Raw genomic sequence first — 23,217 nt, forward strand, 5'->3', positions numbered from 1 at the left:
AACTGCAGTGAGTATCCAAAGTGTGACCAAATCCCATGTGAGTCGAATTTAGGGAAGCTAAATTATTTTTTCAAAATGTGAGAAAGCCATACTTAGATGGGCAAGATATTTCTAAAATGTGTAGTGAGAATACAGCCGGAACAGCCAGAGATGCATCAAGCCATCAAGCTGAAAGCTATAGGCTACCCATTCAGGCTAGTAAGAAGATCAATGAAAAGGGATTGGTATAACAACTGAAAAGCTTGGTTCGCAGTCAAGGCAAGACAAAACAAACCCAAGATGGTATGAGTTTCAACATTTGGAACTGGGTCCAATACGTTAAAAAATATCATTCTTAACCAATATCACCTCCTGAATAATGATAATCTGCTCAAGGCTAAACCCTTGCAATATATTTCAACAAGGCCATAACCCTACCTGATAGATTAGTTAAAACGTATGTAAAAGTACACAGAGAGTCTATTACAGTGTGCTATATATATATATATATATATATATATATTACCTACTGGCGTGTCGCCAGTAGGTATATATAGTTAGGATTTTTTCCCTATGGGATTTTTGAAAATTCTATGTCTAATAACTTTGGCGTTTGTGGACGGAATCGGCTGAAATTTTCAGGAAAATGGCACATTTTGTTTCTGAGCAGCCCCTGAAAATTTGGGGGGGTTTCCTCAAGGGGGGGCCGAGAAAAAAGGGGGGTCCCAAAACGCGTTTTCCCCATGTTAATTTCCATAGGGCGGTTGGCCTCACTTTTAGCTCGAACGGCTGAATGGATTTGCACGAAACTTGGCAAAATTGTAGGGACTGTTAGCCAGATGTGCCTTTGCTAGGTCTCAATATATGTGCTCCAGTGGATTTTGAGAAATTAACGTTCAAAACAAGATATATATCTGTAACAGCGCTCCGGGCTGCGCTCCGGTCCGCTTACTTTTCGCAAAACGGAACTTTGCGATGCGAAGCTGATTGGCTCCCCGGTGTCTGTCAACATTCTAAACAGTCCGGAGTGGCCGCCATCTTATCTCTCGGTAGGATCGAGAGAGAAGAAGAGGTGAAAAACGAAGGGGGAATTTAATGAAAGGGGGCAAGGTATACTCCTCTTGACCCCCTAGGAATGTTGTTGGGGTTATTAAAGGGTCCCGTGGGGAAAATAAAAAAAAAATTATTTTTCACGGTAGAAGCGCTTCCCGGGCCGCGAACTGGGCCGCAAACTGGTAGCGAAACGGGAATTCGCCATTTTGTGCTTCGTTTTAATTAAATTACTAGGTATAAGGGGGTGCGGGAGACGTATCCTAATCCCTTATGTTTTCTGAGGGTGGCTGAGGAGGCTCATATATGTTGATATATGTCTTCCAGCGGCTGTGCGTGCGCCATCTTGTCTCTCGGTAGGATCGAGAGAGAAGAAGAGGTGAAAAACGAAGGGGGAATTTAATGAAAGGGGGCAAGGTATTCCCCTCTTGACCCCCTAGGAATGATGTTGGGGTTATTAAAGGGTCCCGTGGGGAAAAAAAAATTGATTTTTCACGGTAGAAGCGCTTCCCGGGCTGCAAACTGGTAGCGAAACGGGAATTCGCCATTTTGTGTTTTGTTTTAATTAAATTACTAGGTATAAGGGGGTGCGGGAGACGTATCCTGATCCCTTATGTTTTCTGAGGGTGGCTGAGGAGGCTCATATATGTTGATACATGTCTTCCAGCGGCTGTGCGTGAGCTTTTTTTTTTTTTGCTGCGTGACGTCTGTTAACGTTCGATTCGATGGAAATCAGGAAGTGTTGACCGCCAATTTGTCAGTGCGATAAAATATTTTGTTATAAATGAATCCTTATTGATAAACATTGTCTGCGCCATCTTGCCTTTTTTCCAATGCCACAATTTTGTCGTGCACGGCAGCCATTTTAGATGCCAGGCCGGTCCCAGGCTATCACCTAGCCCTGCGGATGTAGTTTATGGCCCCAGCTGTAGAGAATCCAGACATGCCAACCCTCCCGATTCAGGCGTGAGACTACTGATTTCAGTGCTAGTCTCCCGCCTCCCGATTTCTGCAAGCAAAAACCCGGGGGCATATTACCAACAACTAGCGATAATTTTTGTCTCTAACTTGTTTAGAGACAAAAATTATCGCCGCACATCGGCGATTTTTATCGCAGATAAACCTTGCTATTAGCAAGGTTTATCGCGAATGCGATAAAAAACGGCCGCAATGCATGAATATCGCTGAAAAGTCAGCGATATTCATGCATTATCGAGCAAATGCTCTTAGCCATGTTATCCACCTCCCATTGGATAAGCTGACTTTTATTACCAGTCTGTGGAATGAAATATTATCTGAATCTAGGGTTGCAAGGCTATCTCTTCACTCTAGCATCGGAAAATTTAGACAGCCACCATTTTGAAGCATTTCAGCAGCACTTCCACAACCGTATCCTACAAAGAGGGGGAGTAACGGCCCAAAAGGAAGGCGATGTTGACAGACCGCAACCCCAAACTCAGTGAGGAGAACAGCTTCTTACCGAACTGGTTGTACCTTTTGGATGCCCGATCCCGAAGGGCGGTCGGGAATGCCGTCTGGGAAGTTGAGGCCTGGATCACCAGGCTCTCAGGGGTGGGGTGAACAGACAGGAAACTGGCGTCGCCCGGAGCCAGGCGGTGGCGTCGGGCCACGTTCTGATCTACAGGGAAGCCTGTAGAGGGCTTGGACCAGGTGCCAAACAGAATGTCAGTGAGGGCTTGGTTGAACGGCAGGAGAGGCTCAGAGGAGCTTGCCTGCGGTTTGAGCACCTCAGTGAGGAGGTTAGTCCTCACGGCCGTGTCTGGGAGATCAAGAGCCAAGGCCTTGGCTGCCCTAGCCCTAGCAGGAGGGGAGACAAAACCAGTGTCGAGCAAAGTGTCCAGACCACTGGCCTCGCCCATTTCGTCTGCCCAGTCCTGGCTCAACTGGCACTGCAGTGCCAGAGGGTCCTCAGACCCCTCCCAATCCCCCTCGTCATCCATCTCCTGAAGGTCAGGAAAAAATGATGGAGCTGGGTCGTCGGTAAAGGGCTCACCGATCAGCGTCGAAAATGGTGCCAAGCGGCGCCGGTCGGCGCCGGTCCGACGCCGGATCCCGGCCGGGGCAGGGATTGGGGCCGCCGCCGCCTGAGGATGGCGCCGGGGGCGACACCCTCGGTGACGACGTCGCCGGAGGGGTCGTAAGGTCGACCGGCATCGTCAGTGATCCAGGCCTGGATCCTGAGGAACCCTGTGGCGCCAGGGCCAAAGCACCCGACGGCGCCGGGGCCGAAGCCTCCGGCCTGCTTGGGCTCCCAGACGGGTCCACGGGGCCAGAAGGCACCTCGGCGGGACCTGACAGAGGGAAAGCGCAACCTCATGGCCATGAGGAAGGCGCTGATCTCCTCCGGCATCGCATTCAGCCCAGGGACCGGCGGGTATGGAGCTGGACGCGGCGCTTATGGCTCCGGCGGAGCCACGTGGGCGGTGTCGCGCAAGCGTCGGGGGGAGTCAGAAGAGCGATGTCGCTTCTTCGACTTCTTGTGCCTCGACTTACCTGAGGACTTGGAGCCCAACGAGTGGTGTTGACTCGCCGTGCTGTGATGGCTGCCGGATCTCGAGGCGCTTGCTGGACCGCTCCCACCTAGCCTTCGACGTCAAGGCCCGGCGGTCGGGGCACGACTTGTCATCGTGGTCGGCCCAAGGCAATAAAGGCACCAACGGTGGGGATCGGTAACCAACATCAGTCGGTTACAGTCGTCGCAGGGTTTGAACCCGTGCATCCCTATGGCCACTGGTGTCGAGAATCGACTCACGAAGATCCAAAATAGATCGACAAAGTTAGTCAAAAAGTGACTGGGAGTACTGCTCTGCCCGGATCTGCGCTTGCTGGCGCGGAAAAAAGAAGAACTGACATCAGCGCGCAGGGACGGCGTCTAAGTAATCCGAAGACTCCCGGCGACCACGACTCCTGCGACGGACGCGGAGCCGCAGACGACACCTACCGACGTGCAGGGGTACTGCTATGCAAAACTTTCCGGATCCATTCTGACACCTGGGGATATTCTAAGGTAAGGAATCTAACACTAACCTGTTTCTTTCAGATAGATGTTGTGCCACAGCTGTCATCTTGGGTTGTCGGCGGCCGGCACTACAACATTGTAAACCATCCGTTCTTCCTATTGCAGTCATGCTGCTGCTGGAATCAACTCCACCAGTGTACACTAGTGCCTCAGCGCCACCCTGTCATTTTATTGGCCACAGCAATGCCACAGATAGTGCTTGCCATGGAAAAGCTGTTACCAGACCGCAATGTTGGCCACATACCCCCCAAAATCTTTTTTTTGTCCACCGTTTTAGAAATTCTATAAATCCTTCAGAGACAGAGTTCCTGTCCTCCTACTGGTCAGATATTTATTTCTATTGTTTCTGAAGATATTGCAGGATGGACTTCGTGTGGAGTTGAGTGTTCTATGTTAAAGACACTGGGGATTTCAGCATCTGAACCTTCCTCTGTAGTGAAAGCCACCTGCCTTGGGAGGCATAAAGTCTCACTAATAAAGGTATTCAAACTTTGTCGTCATCATTGTGGAATGACTCTTCAATAACTAGTCGAAATTAAGCAATGTATGCATCCAAAGGTAGCATAAATGGGCTGGCTCAGGGCCAAACCTTTGGTATAATATCGTAATACAGCCTTCTACCCCCTTGCTGAGAGCAATACTGGTTGTTAAAGGCTTTTTAACTGATAATGACGAGAGGGCCTATATCAATGGTTTTAAGTCTGTTCAAATGTGCCATCCATTTAGAGTACAATGTTCTAAATTAAAACGAGATAAACCAAAAGACAAACATTGGCATGTCAGGGAAGCAGCACTTTCCATACATTATTGGCAATGATCCAATTCATTGTCTTGAAATCAGCTTTTATTCCAACGTTCAAATGATGATTGTAATATGAATGGAAATACCTTAATTCTGTTGTGTTCTTTGCTTCTACAAATGGATAAGCTGACTTTTATTACCAGTCTGTGGAAGGAAATATTATCTGAATCTAGGGTTGCAAGGCTATCTCTTCACTCTAGCATCGGAAAATGTAGACAGCCACCATTTTGAAGCATTTCTTAAAAATGAATTTCATTTGATGACTTAAAGCTGGAAAGCACCATCTTTTGATTTTCGACCAGAAACCTTTCAATGTTCCCTTGTTTCCAATATTCATAAGGAAAAACACTCTCTATTGTGATTTTTGACTTAATACTGTCAACTTCCTTTTGTGGCTGACGTTTTTTTAGATATAAATTGTTAAACAGGATGAATGTCCAGTGGCATAATTATAAACTGGAGGAGCAAAGGTTCAGATTCCAGCACACACTTGCTTGATCAGAACCCTTCCATTCTGGATAGGGATTCTGGCTTCCTCCTTGCCTTCCTGAAGGTTCAATCAATCAATCAATCAATAAAACAGCATTTGTAAAGCGCAACACTGTCATCCCTAGGGGTATCTGGGTGTTGTGTCTGCGATGAAGAGCCAAGTCTTGAGTCTCTTTCTAAAGTCTGCCAGCAAAGGGACTGTACAAAGCTGGAGAGGTAGGTCGTTCCAGGTCTTGGCGGTGATGTGGGATAAGAAGCAGCCATCACTGCGGCGGATGCTGGGGGTGTGCGAGGGCAAGTGAAGAGGAGCGCAGGTGTCTAGAAGGTTGGTGAAAGTTCAGTCGATGTTTGATGTAGGTCCTAGGTCATGGAGTGCTTTGTAGGCGTGCATGAGGATCTTAAACAGGCATCTCATGTGGATGGGTAGCCAATGGAGGGCTCTCAGGTAGGGGGCAATGTGGGTATATTTAGGAAGGTCCCGGATGAGTATGGCTGATATGTTCTGTATGGTCTGGAGTCTTCTGAGGGGCTAGGTGGAGATGCCAGTATAGAGGGTGTTGCCGTAGTCGAGACGGCTGGCGATGAGGACCTGGGTGACTGTGTTTCTGGTGTTTGTTGGCATCCATCTGAAAATTCTGTGGTGCACGTGGAGTGTGTGGAAGCAGGAGGAGGAGGCTGCGCTGACTTGTTGTTTCATGGTCAGTTGGCTGTCAAGGATGATGTCAAGGTTGCGTGCACGCTTGGTAAGTGTGGGTGTAAGTCAAAGTTCTGCAGGCTACCAGCTGTGGTCCCATGCAGAGGTGTTGTCCCTGAAAATCAGTACTTCAGTTTTGTCGGAATTGAGTTGGAGGCAGTTGTCTCTCATGTGTTTGGCTATGTTGGTCATGGCATCGTTGAAGTTGGCTTCTGCGGTGGTGGGGTCCTCGGTGAGGGAGAGGATCAGTTGAGTGTCATCTGTCTAGGACAGTGGTTCCCAATCTTTTTCAACCCATGGCTCCCTTGGCTTATTGATCGCTGGTCGCGGCTCCCTATTATTATGTGACATTTTTTAGTGACCGGACAGAGGCCCTTCAGGAGTGCTGCAGAGTTTCTAAGGCATCTCTAGACCATCACAGTGTTCTAGACACTGCCTTAGTAAAATTGGCTTTATATAATTAAATAGTTAAATATAGCATAGCTGCTAAGTTGTCTGTAAACATAGGAGACATTTCGATGTTATTAGGGTACTCCTTATGTGTGACACTACAAATGTGCGATACTTTATAGTGAGTAGAATGAAGCAGTTATGTTAATTTATTTATATAAAGCCAGTTTTACTAAAGCAGTGTCTAGATCATTGTGATGGTCTAGAGACCCCTTAGAAACTCTGCAGCGCTCCTGAAGGGCCTCTGCCCGGTCACCATCCAATACCTTTATAGCATGCTCGATGCCCATAGCAGCTATTGTGGCAGCATGTTCTTCCTACATATGGTGTACCCCTCTGCTAGTGCAAGAGATTTAAGACTGGGACTGAACGTGTTGAATGACAGTCACATCCTTCCCACGATACACATGTTGATCGGCAGGAATAATTGGCTGCTGTGATGGGCCCTGGCATGTGCGGGTGGGCACCATTCTCCTGCACTTGCAGTGGCTCAGGGTCTCTGTTTAGGAGTACCTTAAGCTCCAGAGGGCAGATTTACAAGCCCATTACACCACTTTTGCATCACTTTTCCAATGTTAAAAGTGAAGCAAAAGTGGCGCAAGGGGCTTGTAAATACGCCCCCAAATGAGGGGGGTCATGGAGATGTTGAACAGGGTGGGGCTGAGGGAGGATCCTTGCAGTACGCCGAATATGATATCTTTGGGTGTGGATGTGAAGGGAGGCAGTTGAATGCTCTGTGTGCATCCTGTAAGGAAGGAGGTGATCCATTTGAGGGCGTTTTGCTGAATGCCTATGTTGTAGAGTCTGTTGATGAGGGTGTTGTGGGAGATTGTGTCAAACACCGCAGAGAGTTCTGGGAGAATCAGGGGCACAGTTTTTCCTCGATCGAGGAGTGTTCTGATGTCATCCAAGGCGGCGATCAGCACGGTCTCAGTGCTGTGGTTGCCATGGAATCCTGATTGTGAGGCATCCACTAGGTGGTTTCGTTCAGGAATTCGATGAGCTGCTGGTTGATGGCTTTCTCAAGTACTTTGGCTGGGTAAGGGAGCAGGGAGATCGGACGATAATTTCTGAGATCGTTGGGGTTGGTGGAGGCTTTATTTAGGAGGGGGTCTGATGTCTGCCTGTTTCCATATGTCTGTGAAGGTTGCTGTGGAGATGGAGGTGTTGAGGGTGCTGGTGAGTTGTGTGCTGATTGGATTTGTTGCAAGGTTGTAGAGGTGGTGGGGGCAGGGGTCAGTGGGCACCCCGGAGTGGATAGCAGACATGACAGCTGAGGTGGTCAGGGTGGTGAGTGGAGACCAGGTGGTAATGGTTTTGCTATAGTTCAGTGGTTGGATGAGGTTGTTGGGGTTGAAGTTTGGAGATTGAAATTGTTGCAGATGTTGGTGATCTTGCTATGGAAGTAGTCTAAGAGGGTGTCACAGAGTTCTTGGGAGGGGTGGATAGTGTTCTTTATCCTGTCAGGTTGGAGAATTATTTGACTATTTGGGTGCTTGGGTGCTGTAGTGTGCTATCCTGAAGGGTACTATTTGGAAAAGGACACTGAAGCAGGTCATTGTTTTGGTAGTTGTTGTTTTGGGAGGATCCCAGCATCTGCTTAGTTCTACCAAAACCTGTGAGAAACCAATCTAGCTGAGATTGGAAGTGAGAGTTCAGGTTCCAATTTGGGATTGAATCTGTTATGGTCTGTGAGAAAAAAAGGTTTACGTCTTTCCAAGAAATGTCTACAATACGTTATATTGCATATGCAATTTCTAACCAATAAATAATGGAGCGGTTTCTTTGTACAGCCCACATATGACCTGAAATAAATTCTTTAGACACTGTTCTCTGAATGATGGTCAGGTGAATGCTTGTCCACTTTTGCTGAGACAGAATCCGTTGTAGTAAGTTATCCGTTGCTAATCAAATCCACAAACTTAAACAATGCGGTTGATGCTTATGAGATGGCACGTACAAGAAACACATTTGACGTTTCAGCCTCTAGGCTAATTAATAAGTGAGACCATCTTCAGGACTATGCTTAGACGATAATTAAACAACCCCATTGAGCCTAAATAAGAAAATATATATATTTTTTATGTATGCCTTAAATATGTGATTTAAGTGATTATGTGTAACCCGCAGAGCACACGTGAACCCACCTTAAATACGTGACTGAAACTGCAGTGAGTATCCAAAGTGTGACCAAATCCCATGTGAGTCAAATTTAGGGAAGCTAAATTATTTTTTCAAAATGTGAGAAAGCCATACTTAGATGGGCAAGATATTTCTAAAATGTGTAGTGAGAATACAGCCGGAAGAGCCTGAGATGCATCAAGCCATCAAGCTGAAAGCTATAGGCTACCCATTCAGGCTAGTAAGAAGATCAATGAAAAGGGATTGGTATAACAACTGAAAAGCTTGGTTCGCAGTCAAGGCAAGACAAAACAAACCCAAGATGGTATGAGTTTCAACATTTGGAACTGGGTCCAATACGTTAAAAAATATCATTCTTAACCAATATCACCTCCTGAATAATGATAATCTGCTCAAGGCTAAACCCTTGCAATATATTTCAACAAGGCCATAACCCTACCTGATAGATTAGTTAAAACGTATGTAAAAGTACACAGAGAGTCTATTACAGTGTGCTATATATATATATATATATATATATATATATTACCTACTGGCGTGTCGCCAGTAGGTATATATAGTTAGGATTTTTTCCCTATGGGATTTTTGAAAATTCTATGTCTAATAACTTTGGCGTTTGTGGACGGAATCGGCTGAAATTTTCAGGAAAATGGCACATTTTGTTTCTGAGCAGCCCCTGAAAATTTGGGGGGGTTTCCTCAAGGGGGGGCCGAGAAAAAAGGGGGGTCCCAAAACGCGTTTTCCCCATGTTAATTTCCATAGGGCGGTTGGCCTCACTTTTAGCTCGAACGGCTGAATGGATTTGCACGAAACTTGGCAAAATTGTAGGGACTGTTAGCCAGATGTGCCTTTGCTAGGTCTCAATATATGTGCTCCAGTGGATTTTGAGAAATTAACGTTCAAAACAAGATATATATCTGTAACAGCGCTCCGGGCTGCGCTCCGGTCCGCTTACTTTTCGCGAAACGGAACTTTGCGATGCGAAGCTGATTGGCTCCCCGGTGTCTGTCAACATTCTAAACAGTCCGGAGTGGCCGCCATCTTATCTCTCGGTAGGATCGAGAGAGAAGAAGAGGTGAAAAACGAAGGGGGAATTTAATGAAAGGGGGCAAGGTATACTCCTCTTGACCCCCTAGGAATGTTGTTGGGGTTATTAAAGGGTCCCGTGGGGAAAATAAAAAAAAAATTATTTTTCACGGTAGAAGCGCTTCCCGGGCCGCGAACTGGGCCGCAAACTGGTAGCGAAACGGGAATTCGCCATTTTGTGCTTCGTTTTAATTAAATTACTAGGTATAAGGGGGTGCGGGAGACGTATCCTAATCCCTTATGTTTTCTGAGGGTGGCTGAGGAGGCTCATATATGTTGATATATGTCTTCCAGCGGCTGTGCGTGCGCCATCTTGTCTCTCGGTAGGATCGAGAGAGAAGAAGAGGTGAAAAACGAAGGGGGAATTTAATGAAAGGGGGCAAGGTATTCCCCTCTTGACCCCCTAGGAATGATGTTGGGGTTATTAAAGGGTCCCGTGGGGAAAAAAAAATTGATTTTTCACGGTAGAAGCGCTTCCCGGGCTGCAAACTGGTAGCGAAACGGGAATTCGCCATTTTGTGTTTTGTTTTAATTAAATTACTAGGTATAAGGGGGTGCGGGAGACGTATCCTGATCCCTTATGTTTTCTGAGGGTGGCTGAGGAGGCTCATATATGTTGATACATGTCTTCCAGCGGCTGTGCGTGAGCTTTTTTTTTTTTTGCTGCGTGACGTCTGTTAACGTTCGATTCGATGGAAATCAGGAAGTGTTGACCGCCAATTTGTCAGTGCGATAAAATATTTTGTTATAAATGAATCCTTATTGATAAACATTGTCTGCGCCATCTTGCCTTTTTTCCAATGCCACAATTTTGTCGTGCACGGCAGCCATTTTAGATGCCAGGCCGGTCCCAGGCTATCACCTAGCCCTGCGGATGTAGTTTATGGCCCCAGCTGTAGAGAATCCAGACATGCCAACCCTCCCGATTCAGGCGTGAGACTACTGATTTCAGTGCTAGTCTCCCGCCTCCCGATTTCTGCAAGCAAAAACCCGGGGGCATATTACCAACAACTAGCGATAATTTTTGTCTCTAACTTGTTTAGAGACAAAAATTATCGCCGCACATCGGCGATTTTTATCGCAGATAAACCTTGCTATTAGCAAGGTTTATCGCGAATGCGATAAAAAACGGCCGCAATGCATGAATATCGCTGAAAAGTCAGCGATATTCATGCATTATCGAGCAAATGCTCTTAGCCATGTTATCCACCTCCCATTGGATAACATGGCTAAGAACTGCTCAGGGCAGGTGTTAGCTTTTGGAGATATTCACGCTTAGCGCGAATATCTCCAAAATTGGTAATAGGAGATAGCGATGTTAGGGACTGTTTCCAGTCGCTAACATCTTGGCACGCCCACTTTGCATGTCATTAGTGATAAATATCACTGACATGCAAAGCGGGGCCCAAGATGGTCGCTATCTCCTTTTAGCTGTCACTAACTGGTGTTAGCGACAGCTTGGTAATAGGGAGATAATTTTATCTCCGCTTTCTTGGCTTTTAAAGCCAAAAAAGCGGAGATAAACCCCCTTGATAATATGCCCTACGATTCCTCGGGGGTTTCAGGTGACAGGGCTTGGTATTGTGTTACGTGGTAATTCTTCCAGGAAACGTCAGAGGGTCGATGCAGGGGTTCTAGAAGGGGTGATAAACCATTTAAGCCTCATGAACAAGCGCATGGTCTTTTAAAGATCTGTGAAGTACTCGGGGCGGCGGTGTGTGTGTGTCCTCTTTCAGGAGCGGGCGGGGGGGGGGGGCACTGCCAGCAACTTGCCAGGCCAGGCAGTGTTCAACACTTGCATCACCCTTTCTCTGCCTGCTATTGCGCTCCATGCTTCGGAAAGGTAAGAAAAAGAACGTGCATTTGAGTTTGAAAGTCCGATCCTGTAGCAGTACACTTGCAAAGCCCACACATGACAATAACCCGATTCAAGGCCCCATTCACCCGATTTTTTAAAAATATATAGCACTCCAACAAAGTAGGATTATAAAACTTTATTAACTTTTAAATATAACGAACGCAACAAAAACTGTAAATACATTTAAACATTTTTTGACAAAAAAAAGCAACAATGGTCAGAAGCTGTCTTTTGTGCTAATAGTCCCAAGGCAGCACAACGTGCTGAGTTCTGGACGGCACCCAGGTGATGTCACCTGGGTGCCGCACTGGTTTTTGGTTTCCTACAATGCAGCTCAGAAAAACAGCGTGGGGCGTCCCGGGCGGTGCGGGGGGAGGCCTCGTCAGTAGCGGTCTGTTGTGCGAATAGTCCCAAGGCAGCAGAACGCGCTGAGATGTGGATGGCACCCAGGTGATGTCCAGTAAACTGCCGCACTGGTTTTGGTATCCTACAATGCTGCTCCGAAAATTGGCGTGGGGCGGCCCGGGGGGGGCGTGGGGAAGGCGGCGTGAACGGGCCTCCCCAGGTGGTGGCCATCCAGCTGAGTTGCGCCCGCTCTTGCGGCTACAGCGTCTCGCTCACCATGTAGTTGACTTCCGCCCACTCTTGCAGTGCAGCGATAGGCGGCTGCCACAGGACTCTTAAAATGGCGGACGGCTCTTCGGTTTTGGGCCTGGTCCACTAAAATGGCCCTGGGACACCTTGGAACTCGGACGCTTGCCTGCTAGGGCTTGGGCTCCATTCTCGAAAGCGTCCCCTCAGCCGTGAAGATTCTACAAAAGTCTTGGGGGCCCTCGACTCCTGCAGGCTTCCGGTGGGGAGCGGCTGCCATGATTGCTCGCGGAATGACCACGACGGAGCCACGAGATGGTGGTGCTCTCATGCTGACGCCAGCTTCAGTCTGAATCATCCAGAAACAAGGTGGGGCTTTCATCGTTTGGGAAAAAAAAATGTTCTAAACCAATGAAAAGTGTTATTTTTAGGTCATATGACCAAGCCTTCCATCTTTAGGAAAGCAAAAGTAAAATGAAGCAATGAAAAGTTTTATAAACAAGTCACATGACCTGTTATGCGGCATAGGGCTACAAAAAGCGTAGAAAATCCGTTGGCACGTGAGGCGGCGTCAGTAGCGGACCGATGTGCGAATAGGCCGAAGGCAGCACAACGCGCCGAGATCCGGATGGCACCGAGTTAGTGTCCAGCAAGTTGCTGCACTGGTGTGGCTATCCTACAATGCTGCGCCGAAAGTCGGCGTGGGGCGCCCCATTGGCCTGTGAGGTCGCGTCAGTCAGTGGGGGCTGTGCGTCTCCCCCAAGATGGAGGCTCCTTGGCTGCAGTGGAGCGCCCCTTAGCGTTTCACTCGCCGTCCAACTGAGTTGCGTCCGCACTTGCGGCTACAGTAGGCCAAAGGCAGCACAACGCGCCGAGATCCGGATGGCACCGAGGTGGTGTCGAGCAAGTTGCCGCACTGGTGTGGCCATCCTACAATGCTGCGCCGAAAGACGGCGTGTCCAGCTGAGTTGCGGTCACTCTTGCGGTACAGTGACTCGAACGCGCAGAGATCCGGATGGCACCGAGGTGGTGTCCAGCAAATTGCCGCACTGGTGTGGCCATCCTACAATGCTGCGCCGAAAGACAGCGTGTCCAGCTGAGTTTCTCCCGCTCTGGCGGTACAGTGACTCGAACGCGCCGAGATCCGGATGGCACCGAGGTGGTGTCCAGCAAGTTGCCGCACTGGTGTGGCCATCCTACAATGCTGCGCCGAAAGTCGGCGTGGGGTGCCCCGTTGGCTTATGAGGTGATGTCAGTAGTGGACCGATGTGTGAATAGGTCGGAATCAGCACAAGGCGCCAAGATCCGAATGGCAAGTCCTGGATGTTGAGTGCCATAGTTGAGAGTTCTGAGCAGTGCTTGTAAGACTGTCTGAAGCTTATTTGCACCTGCTGCAGCTTCACTATTGCCCTGGTGTGGCCAAAGATCGCACATGACATAGGCGGCCGGCTCCCGAGGTCCGGCGGAACTTTTTTCCTTTTCCTTTTTGCTTCTTGTCCCACAATCCGTTTCAACTGAAGACACGACCAGGTCCCTGAATGTGTGCAGGGGGAAGATATTGATTGAATCAAAATGGCGGCTTCACACAAAGCTGACTCAAGCGTTGCTGTTGATGCTATACAGACAAAAATTGGTTTTCAGTTTGTACATTCTTCAGGATTTTTTTTTCCATCCAAGGCTGATTGAGAGTTTGTAGAAAAATGGCTTCAGATTTTCCACATACTACTCTTCAACATTCTTCCTAAATGTAACAATGTGAGACTCACTAGGAGAACGGCTGTTTATCTTTCCTTTCAAAATGCTGCCAACAATATTTTCTGAATGGAAGACACCATCTTGTAGCATAAAGGGCCGAAATGGGTTCTGGTCTGGCCGATGGTTGGTGGAGACATTTTGACTATATCTTGGACCTGCCCGGCCTCGCCCAAAATGGCGCCGGTATAAATGGGACTCGTAACTCCTTGTTGTGTACTGGTTGAACAACTTTGATATCACGAGATATGAATGCAGTTTTGATGCTCATGGCGGGCGGGGACGAGAATTGATTGAATATTTTGACATCCCTATTGATATTAAGTTCTGATGTGTTATTGATTACTGTAGTATTGAAAGTTCGAATTAACGTCACCCATGGTACTTGCCCGCAAATGTATATCTAGATGATTTTTTTGTAAGTGGCCCTGTCGTAATTTAATTACAAAATGTACGTCCACCGATTCCGCAACTGTTAGACACCTTAGTTCTTGCAACCTAATGGCCCGCTCGTTACGTTCCTCTATAATGTAAATGTCTCCTCATCATATACGATTTCAGTTTGCTCCGTGGCCGGCCCACGTGGTTATAGGCCCGTATTTGTATACTGACATTTTCACAATAAAGGTTTTTAAAACAAAACATGGTAGTAGTATTTACATTGGTAAAGTTTTTACTTTTAGTCACTGTTTTCGAATCAGTAAAAGGCAAGTGAAATAAAGCAGTCCAATTACATGACGGATAAAAGGTATAATACGTAGGAACGCAGTAAAGATAAATGGTCAAGGGCAGTTGTGTTTTCCACTCCTGCAACATAAAGTGATCGATAAGAATCTGATAATCAGGCGTATCGGCGACTAAGACAGCAGGCCGAGTCTCTTTTACTCAACGGCTCCGTCATGGAACGAAGAAACGCCCTTTTTCTCAAAAAAGGAATATATTTTACTTGCAGGACAGTTGTAAATTTTCCGGGAAAGTACATTAGCCTGGAATATTATAACATATATGTTTAAAAAAAAAAAGTTCGAAATCAATAAAAAGCGTATTTTTTAGGTCATATGACCAAGCTTTTCATTATTAAAATAACAAAAGTAAAATGAACCAATAAAAAGTTTTATTAACAAGTCACATGACCTGTTATGCTTACGTTACGCGCTGCGCGCCGCGCCCCGGATCACTTCCGGGTGCGCTAACGCGGCGTGTCATATAACGCATTACGCGACAACGTAGGTCAAGAATATAGTCAAAATGTCTCCACCAACCAGCGTTCGGAACACAACCCTTTTCAGCAGTCCAAAAAGTTCTGTTAAATGATAACAGAGGGGACAGGCAACAAGAACCATCAGTCAAAGAGGGGAGGGCAAGTTCTTCTCTACCGGGTCATGTTGGGGCTATACCGGAACTGATCGAATTGGTAGTCTACAGTGTTTCTGGATGTTTCAGACTAAAGCTGGCGTCAGCATGAGAGCACTACCATCTCGTAGGTCCGTCGTGGCCATTCCACGAGCAAACATGGCAGCCGCTCCCCACCAGAAGCCTGCGGGAGTCGGGGGCCCCCAAGACCTTTGTAGAATCTTCACGGCTGAGGGGACGCTTTCGAGAATGGGACCCAAGCCCTATCAGGGAAGCGTCCGAGTTCCAAGGTGTCCCAGGGCCATTTTAGTGGACCACGCCCAAATCTGAAGAGCCGGCCGCCATTTTGAGAGTCCTGTGGCAGTCGCTTATCGTTGCATCGCAAGAGCGGGAGCAACTCAACTACATGGTGAGCGAGACGCTGTAGTCGCAAGAGCGGGCGGTAAACAGCTGAATGGCGGAAGAGGCACAGTGTAGCAAAAGCGGGCGGAATGGCAACTAAAACGGTAAAGGGGCGCCCCACTACAGCGTGTCTTCAGGTCAAACGGATTGTGGGACAAGGTCCAGAATAGAAGAGTCATCAAAAGGCAAAAAGTTCTGCCGGACCCCGGGAGCCGGCCGCCTATGTCGGGGGCGATCTCAGGCTAAACCGGTGCTATAAGACTTGGGGAGGGGGTCGGAGCCAAGCGTCTTCTCCGAGTCCGTGCCATCACACGCCCCTCGGGGGCCTCCGTCAAGCGGTTTAGGGAGGTACCATATCACATTGTTTTCAAATGCAGTCAGGTCCACAAACGACCCTCACTTACTTTGAGAATAGTGAAGCTGCAGTAAGTGGAAATAAGCTTCAGACAGTGTTACAAGCGCTGCTCAGAACTCTGAACTATGGCACCCAACATCCAGAACTTATGCCATTTGAGAATGGCAGTGACATCGAAGCAACTCAGGGACCAAAACCATTAACGTACTTTCACGTATGAAAATCTTACTTGGGGAGGGGGCAGGAGCGAACCGCCCCCTCCCAGTCCGCGCCACCACACCGTATGTTGAAAATCTGAAGCCATCGTTCTACAAACTCAACCAACCTTGGATGGAAAAATCTAGAAAAATGTACAAACTGAAAACCAGTTTTGGTCTGCATAGCATCAGTAGCAACGCTTGCTATCAGAGTGCATGAGTTTCATGCTCGATCGATTGAGCTAGCCGGATCGGGCAATAAAAAGTATAAAATAGTTATGTAAATAGTTATTTAATAAAATGTTTTACCCTGCTTCTTTGCTGGTGTGTTGTATATATTTTTAATATTTGCATAGGGTTTGTCGTTATTTTGGGCGGGGTGGGTGACGGAGCCGAGCTGTCTTGCAGCCCTCATGGTGTGGAGCTCAGTTCATCTCACTATTTTCGTATTTCTCATGAAGGGTTGTTCCTAATATTTCTATTTTAGCGAGGTCAAAAAGAGATCCAATTAGTGGCCTACTGATTTTGCTCGATTAATTTTATTTTTTTACACGATTTTTCACTATCTGCAAAGACTAAACAGAGTATTGCGACTTTGTGCTTGTTTGTAAATAGAGAATGAACCAAAGAGAATCAATTGTAAAACAGTAAATGCTTGGATAACAATCAATCAAATGGAGAGACAAGCAGGCACGACGGATTACAACGGGGGTAAAGGCCTGCGTTAACTACTCTTCACTATCTGCAAAGAGAGAGTACTACTAAGAGAAAAGAGGGGGGGGGCAGCGTTCAAAGCACATCAGCGTGCATAAACACGAAAAAGTTTTTACCTATCACGTACTTGCCATTTGACAGCTTTTGATATTTGCTATTAAAAAACCATTGAAATTCACAGAAAAAACCATAGGTTTTAGGCCATATATAGTTAGGAATTTGCATTTACAAAACCTTGAAAATTCACTGAAAAAACCATTGGTTATAGACCATATATAGTTAGGGATTAGCCTTTTCAAAACCTTATTTTACTCACACAAAACCATTGAAATTTCATATATAGTTAGTTGCACTAACTATATATCGCGCACCCGCAATCCACTGCTGATGATGTCACATATTACATCATTCATGACATGGTTAGTGACATCACTGATGACATCACTGATGACATCTCAAATGACATCACTGATGACATCTCAAATGACATCACTGATGACATCTCAAATGACATCACTGATAAAATCACTGATAACATCTCATTTGACATGACTGATCACATCACTGATGATATCATTCATGTGATAATACCATGAACCTCTTCAGACTCTAATATAACCTTAGATACAATCAGTGTAAACAGACAGTCACAGACTGTCACTCATCCATGGAGTTACTCACACACCTAGTCAGTTATGCAAAAAATCAATCACACCTCCATTTTCTCAATTATACAGTTATACACACCTTACTTATTCAAACATATACTAACACATATTTACTCTCTTATACAATCCCTGATACATGTTCACAATGATCCATACAGCCACTCACACATTCACTGGCTCTTATGCACAGTTATTTATATATGTCAACTCTCACATGTACTGTGTTTTACATATGTACTTACTTTGACATGTAGCACTGAGATATCCATTCACTCACCAATACACTCATGCACACAGTCAACCGCCCATACAGCTGTTTCCACATGCACTTTTGAACCCATACATATAGTGAATCAACTACTCACACATCTATGTACAGAGTCACACACCTCCCAGCCACCCATACACACACACTCAGTTTCCCATACAAATACTTGGACAACCAATGAATAACCCATACAGTTACTCATATAGCTACTGATCAACATATGCAGCAGTTTGTAGAACAACAGATATAATGATGCACAAATTAAAACAGTTTAATCACTAACCCATGCACTCAGGAGACACATTTAATCACTCACTCATACAGTCAGTCATGCACCTACTAAATCCTTCATCCAGACACTTATAAATCCACTCATTCTTCAATATGTAAGACATATTTTAACTTTACAGAAACATACAGTCACTGGATGTTGTCATCAGTGATGTCATCAGTGATGTCATTTGAGATGTCATCAGTGATGTCATCAGTGATGTCACTAACCATGTCATGAATGATGTAATATGTGACATCATCAGCAGTGGATTGCGGGTGCGCGATATATAGTTAGTGCACCTAACTATATATGCGAATTTCAATGGTTTTGTGTGAGTAAAATAAGGTTTTGAAAAGGCTAATCCCTAACTATATATGGTCTATAACCAATGGTTTTTTCAGTGAATATATATATATATATATATATATATATATATATATATATATATATATATATATATATGGTTTTTTTTGTTTTTTTTAGGGCACTGTGGCACGCTCCTTCTTAGGAGCAGTGAATAATAAATGAGCGGCTCCTGACACTCATTTATTATTCTTTTTTTTTCTTTAATTTAAATAAGGTTTCCTGGTGCCCAGTCAGGACACATAGATACTTCACAAAATGAGTGCATGAAAAAATGTGCATTATAAAAGTGGCTAAATAGGATTTGTGAGCCGTTCTGTAATAGGGAAGTTAATTTAGAACACAAAAAGTGTGGGGGGGGGTTCCTAGTTCACCCTTGTTCTCTACTTTTTGGAACAATTTTTCAAACTGGTTAGGTCAACCAACTAGGGAAATAATACCCAAAACTCTCAAACTTACATGTGTCTACTTGAGCTATGAGAAAGAGAATCTCCAAGTATGATATGGATAAACAAATTATGCTGCTACTCAATTCTGATGACTGCTGCAGTATGCAATGAAGCCTACTTCCTTGTCCAAGGCAACAAGCTTGAATCTGTATTTGGCTATCTATCTACATTTATTAGAGAAGGATCTCTACAGGCACTCTGACAGAACAGAACTCGGGACCCAAAAGGGAGCACCCAGCTGCATGCCTATGTGCACCCTAAACATCTAGGGGAATGGGTCTTGATTTACTAAGGTCAGCATTAGGTAAATGTGTGCTGCGCCTGCAAGTGACTCAGTGCAGTGCTTTGCACCAAGTGAGCATCCATGTAAAACTTTAATAATGTAACCACTTGGTGCCAGAATCTTGGAGCTATGGTACTGACAAGGGCCATATACACATGAGCACAGTGTCTGTTAGTCCTACATTGGGCCTGAAAGCTGTCAGTTAAATAGCAACACAGTTGGATTTTTATGGATGTGTGCAGTGCTTAACTTGTGACTAGGGTGACCAACCATCCGTAAATTTCACGGACCGTCTGTAATTTGGATCTCACATCCATTGTCCGTGATGATCCCTCTTACAGACACATTTTGTCTGTAATTTTGGGGGTTACAGCGACCTGCACAGAAAACTTAACTTTTCACCTTTGAGAAGCTTCAGTGTTTTGAGAGCTCCCTGGTGAGGCCGCCTCGTGCTCCTCTGTGCTCAAGCGCAGCCCTTCCTCAGCCTCTCACAGACTGTGATGGACACATTGTCCTTCTGTATGCCGGCGGACTGTGGCATACAGAATGACAATGGGCCAGCCTGGGAAGTTAAGGCATGTGATGGACATGAAGGTTAGGAAGAAAAATGTAACATATTAGATTGAAGTAACATTGGCCAGTTGCTTTTAAAAAAAACAAGCATATGCAATCGGGATCGCATTTGTAAAGGTTAGAGCTTGCTTTTGGCATTGAAAATAACATTTTTTTTTACTTATGTGTTTTTTATTTGCAGTGGAGTGATTATATTGTCATGTGTATGACGTTGCAGAGCCAAAGAACCAGAAAATGACAAATAGGTTATGAGGAAGGGGAGAAAAGGGTAATATGCTAGCTGAAGAAAAAATAAAGTAATATCCTGGAAAAAATAAACCCTCCTAGGGAATGCAAGATTAAGTAAAGCATATGAAATGTAAGCAGAGCAGTATAGTTACCCGAGCACGTTTATACTTATTATTCAGTAATGAATGAGTGGTTTTGCTTGAAAAGATAAGGACATGACTACAGGGTCTGGGGAGAGACTACAGGGACTAACATGCACAGCTAAAAGCCAACAAAAGCGAGTCATGCCAATTACGAGAAGTGAGTGTGAAACAAGCAACAAGTGAGATGAAACGTGCACAATGCATTATACAAGGACTTTTGCAGCAGAGCAAGTGGTCTCAGGCCATATGTCCCTGCGTTCACATCAGGAGAAAACCTCTGGCATGACTACATAACTTTGAAACTTTAAATGAAAAAAACAGAGTAGACAAGCGAGGCATCAAATCTTGCCATGCCCTGAATGGGTTTCCTGACATTTTATTTCAATGTCAGCTCTGTACTAATTATAGGCACTCACTTTGCTGCCCTCGAAAGGAGGAAAGCTCAAGTTGGCCTTACTCTTGACCTTCAGATCACAGTAGTTTTGAGCACTGAGTACATACTATTTTTATTCACCAGAAAATATAAAGTGATTTATTCTACCACAGTAAGGCAAAGTGTGGGTACGTTATTTCACACTGCTCATGGGTACTGTTCCAGATTTGAATATTTCCTACATGTATATTTAGGATACTTTATAAAATCCAACTATTTTCACCGAACATATTTAGAACATTTTGCTGCAGAATAAAAAGTGGGCAGTTTAAAAAAATATCTCAGTGCTGTGGGTTCCAACTTCTGTCCCAAGCCTTGTCATGGAGGGCCAATCTTGCTCAGAAACTCTGTGCAATATGGGGCTGGTTCCAGTGCTCTCTTTGGCTGTTTTTCACACTTTGATGAGGTGGCCTGAAGCACAAACAATGTAGTAGGGCTACACTATCTATTAAAACACACAAAGTGATGGATGTAATGTTGCACATTGGTAAAACATTCACCCCAGTCACAGATCTGGGTTTAATCCATCTTGTGTGTTTTGCTACACTATCTATTCCTCACCTGTTGCTGATTGTAGCCAGAGTATGGAACGGTGCACGGATTTTTAGCGTTCCAGGCACAATAGGATTTTGTTTTGGCGCTCTCCCTATACTGAAAAAATAAGGCTGTTTTCAGACCTTTAGGTCCCGATTCACAGAACTAACTTAAGACAAAATCCTAAACTTACTACCATTTTGGTATTCACAGAAGGCACTTACTCATTTTGGTATTCACAGAAGGCACTTACTCATTTCGGTATTCACAGAAGTTAGGGGTCCTAACTTTAGGACTCCTAAATGCCTTCTGTGAATACCGAAAGCCTTAAAGATAGGATTTTTCTCAGTTTAGGAGTAGTAAAGTTAGGACTCCTAACTTTAGGACTTCAAAATGCATTCTGTGAATACTGAAAGTCTTAAAGTTAGGATTTTTCTCAGTTCAGGAGTCCTAAAGTTAGGAGTCCTAACTTTACTACTCTTAAACTGAGAAAAATCCTTACTTTAAGGCATAGTGTACATAATGTACACTATGCAGAAAGGAAAACTTTGGTGTACAGAGTTATATGAACCTATGTTATGATAATTTTAATTTGAAATCAAAGCATGTGGCCTTTCGGACAAGTTATTTTGTACAGGTATCTGGTATCAGACAATACATGTTTGTCATTCCCCAGGTTCAACTTGAAATTCAGAAAAAATGGAAACAGTGGCATTTGAAGAAACATTTTGAGGCGCGCCAGCAGAAGCACTCGTCGACCAGCAGTGGTGGGAGCACTTTGACTCAACTTGTATCTTTGAGCAAGTCTAGTCCAAAGGATCAAAGAAGGACCCAGGCGCCAAATAGCCACGTCATTTAAAAGAACTGTCGCCGGCGGGCTCTGGAAAACTCCCCACCAGACAGATTGGAACTGTCTTTTCCATTCTTGAATGAAATACTGTTTGGACTGCCTGTTTGAAAAAAAATACTGTATCATATCGTAGGTGTTCTAAAGAGTGGTGTCGTGGGGATGTAGCATTTTCATGTAAATGTATATTATTACATGTCTTGTCCCTTGTGTATGCTATATACACGTGTGTTGATTAATTATTCTGTGAACTAGATCTATGGTCTGTGAAAAAAACGTGAGTAACTGGTTCAAATTCATCTAGCTCTCTGCCCCTGGAGTAAGTGTTGGCAACCATTGCCAATGCTTCCTAAATAATGCACCACCTTTCCTCAGAAATGTGACACTGTATATGCAAATGTGTTACTGTTCCAGAAGTGGTACTTCTGACATAGTTAAGTCCTGTGAATAACAGAGTAATATATGCCATGGTGCTTCTGTGATAGTATGTACACTGTCCGAATCTTTAATTTGCACATGAGCTTTTTATGTATATTTTAGAAGTCTTGTATCAAAGTTCAAATTGTATTGTTTTGCTCGTAAATCATTATGGATTTTACAGCATTAAAACATTTCTCAGCTACTTACATATGGGTACCCACATTAAAATCATGTTTTCATTAACAGCTCTATTTGTGAACGTGCATTATACTTTGCCTTTGAGTACTTTATCGTCAGATATGAAAGTTCAGCTTAAATATCGCTTTAGTTCCTGCCAAATTCATAGCTTACTCTTTTTACAAGGCGTGAACCACATACAGCAGACTGTAGTACCATTCTCCATGTTCTAAAGAGGCTGATAGTCAAGAAGCCACATGCACCTTGTGTCTTCCCTGTGCCTTGATTGGTGTGTTGCCTGTAACTATATTGATCCAGATTATTTATTCCATTTCTTCCAACAAAGGTTCAAGGAAGGCCTGATTCATCCCAGATTTTCAAGATATCCACATAAAATATGTCTATGTATAATAATTATAAATGGAATGTATTAAGTTTGTCAGTGGTTATTTGGCATGGATCTTTCCATCGTCAGGCCTACTTTCAATACCTCTTATTATTATTGTGTATTGTGTGTTCCACTCTAAGCATAAACCAAAGGGTGTGGTTCACTCATTTTATAATATGGTTTACCGCCTACTACGGAGTAATCAACAGGACATG

General features: G+C 44.9%; 1 protein-coding gene across 1 annotated transcript in view; it reads left to right on the forward strand.

Annotated features, from left to right (window-relative positions):
* Positions 1 to 22,680, forward strand: part of SCTR (secretin receptor) — a 497,060-nt gene extending 474,380 nt beyond the window's left edge. The window contains exon 13 of the mRNA XM_086957334.1: positions 21,847 to 22,680. Coding sequence (XP_086813460.1) covers positions 21,847 to 22,029 — 183 coding nt within the window. The 3' untranslated portion in view covers positions 22,030 to 22,680. The remainder of the gene's footprint in view (positions 1 to 21,846) is intronic.
* The last annotated feature ends 537 nt before the right edge of the window (positions 22,681 to 23,217 follow it).

This window comes from Lissotriton vulgaris, chromosome 2_1, assembly GCF_964263255.1.
Source record: "Lissotriton vulgaris chromosome 2_1, aLisVul1.2, whole genome shotgun sequence".
Lineage (NCBI taxonomy): Eukaryota > Metazoa > Chordata > Amphibia > Caudata > Salamandridae > Lissotriton > Lissotriton vulgaris.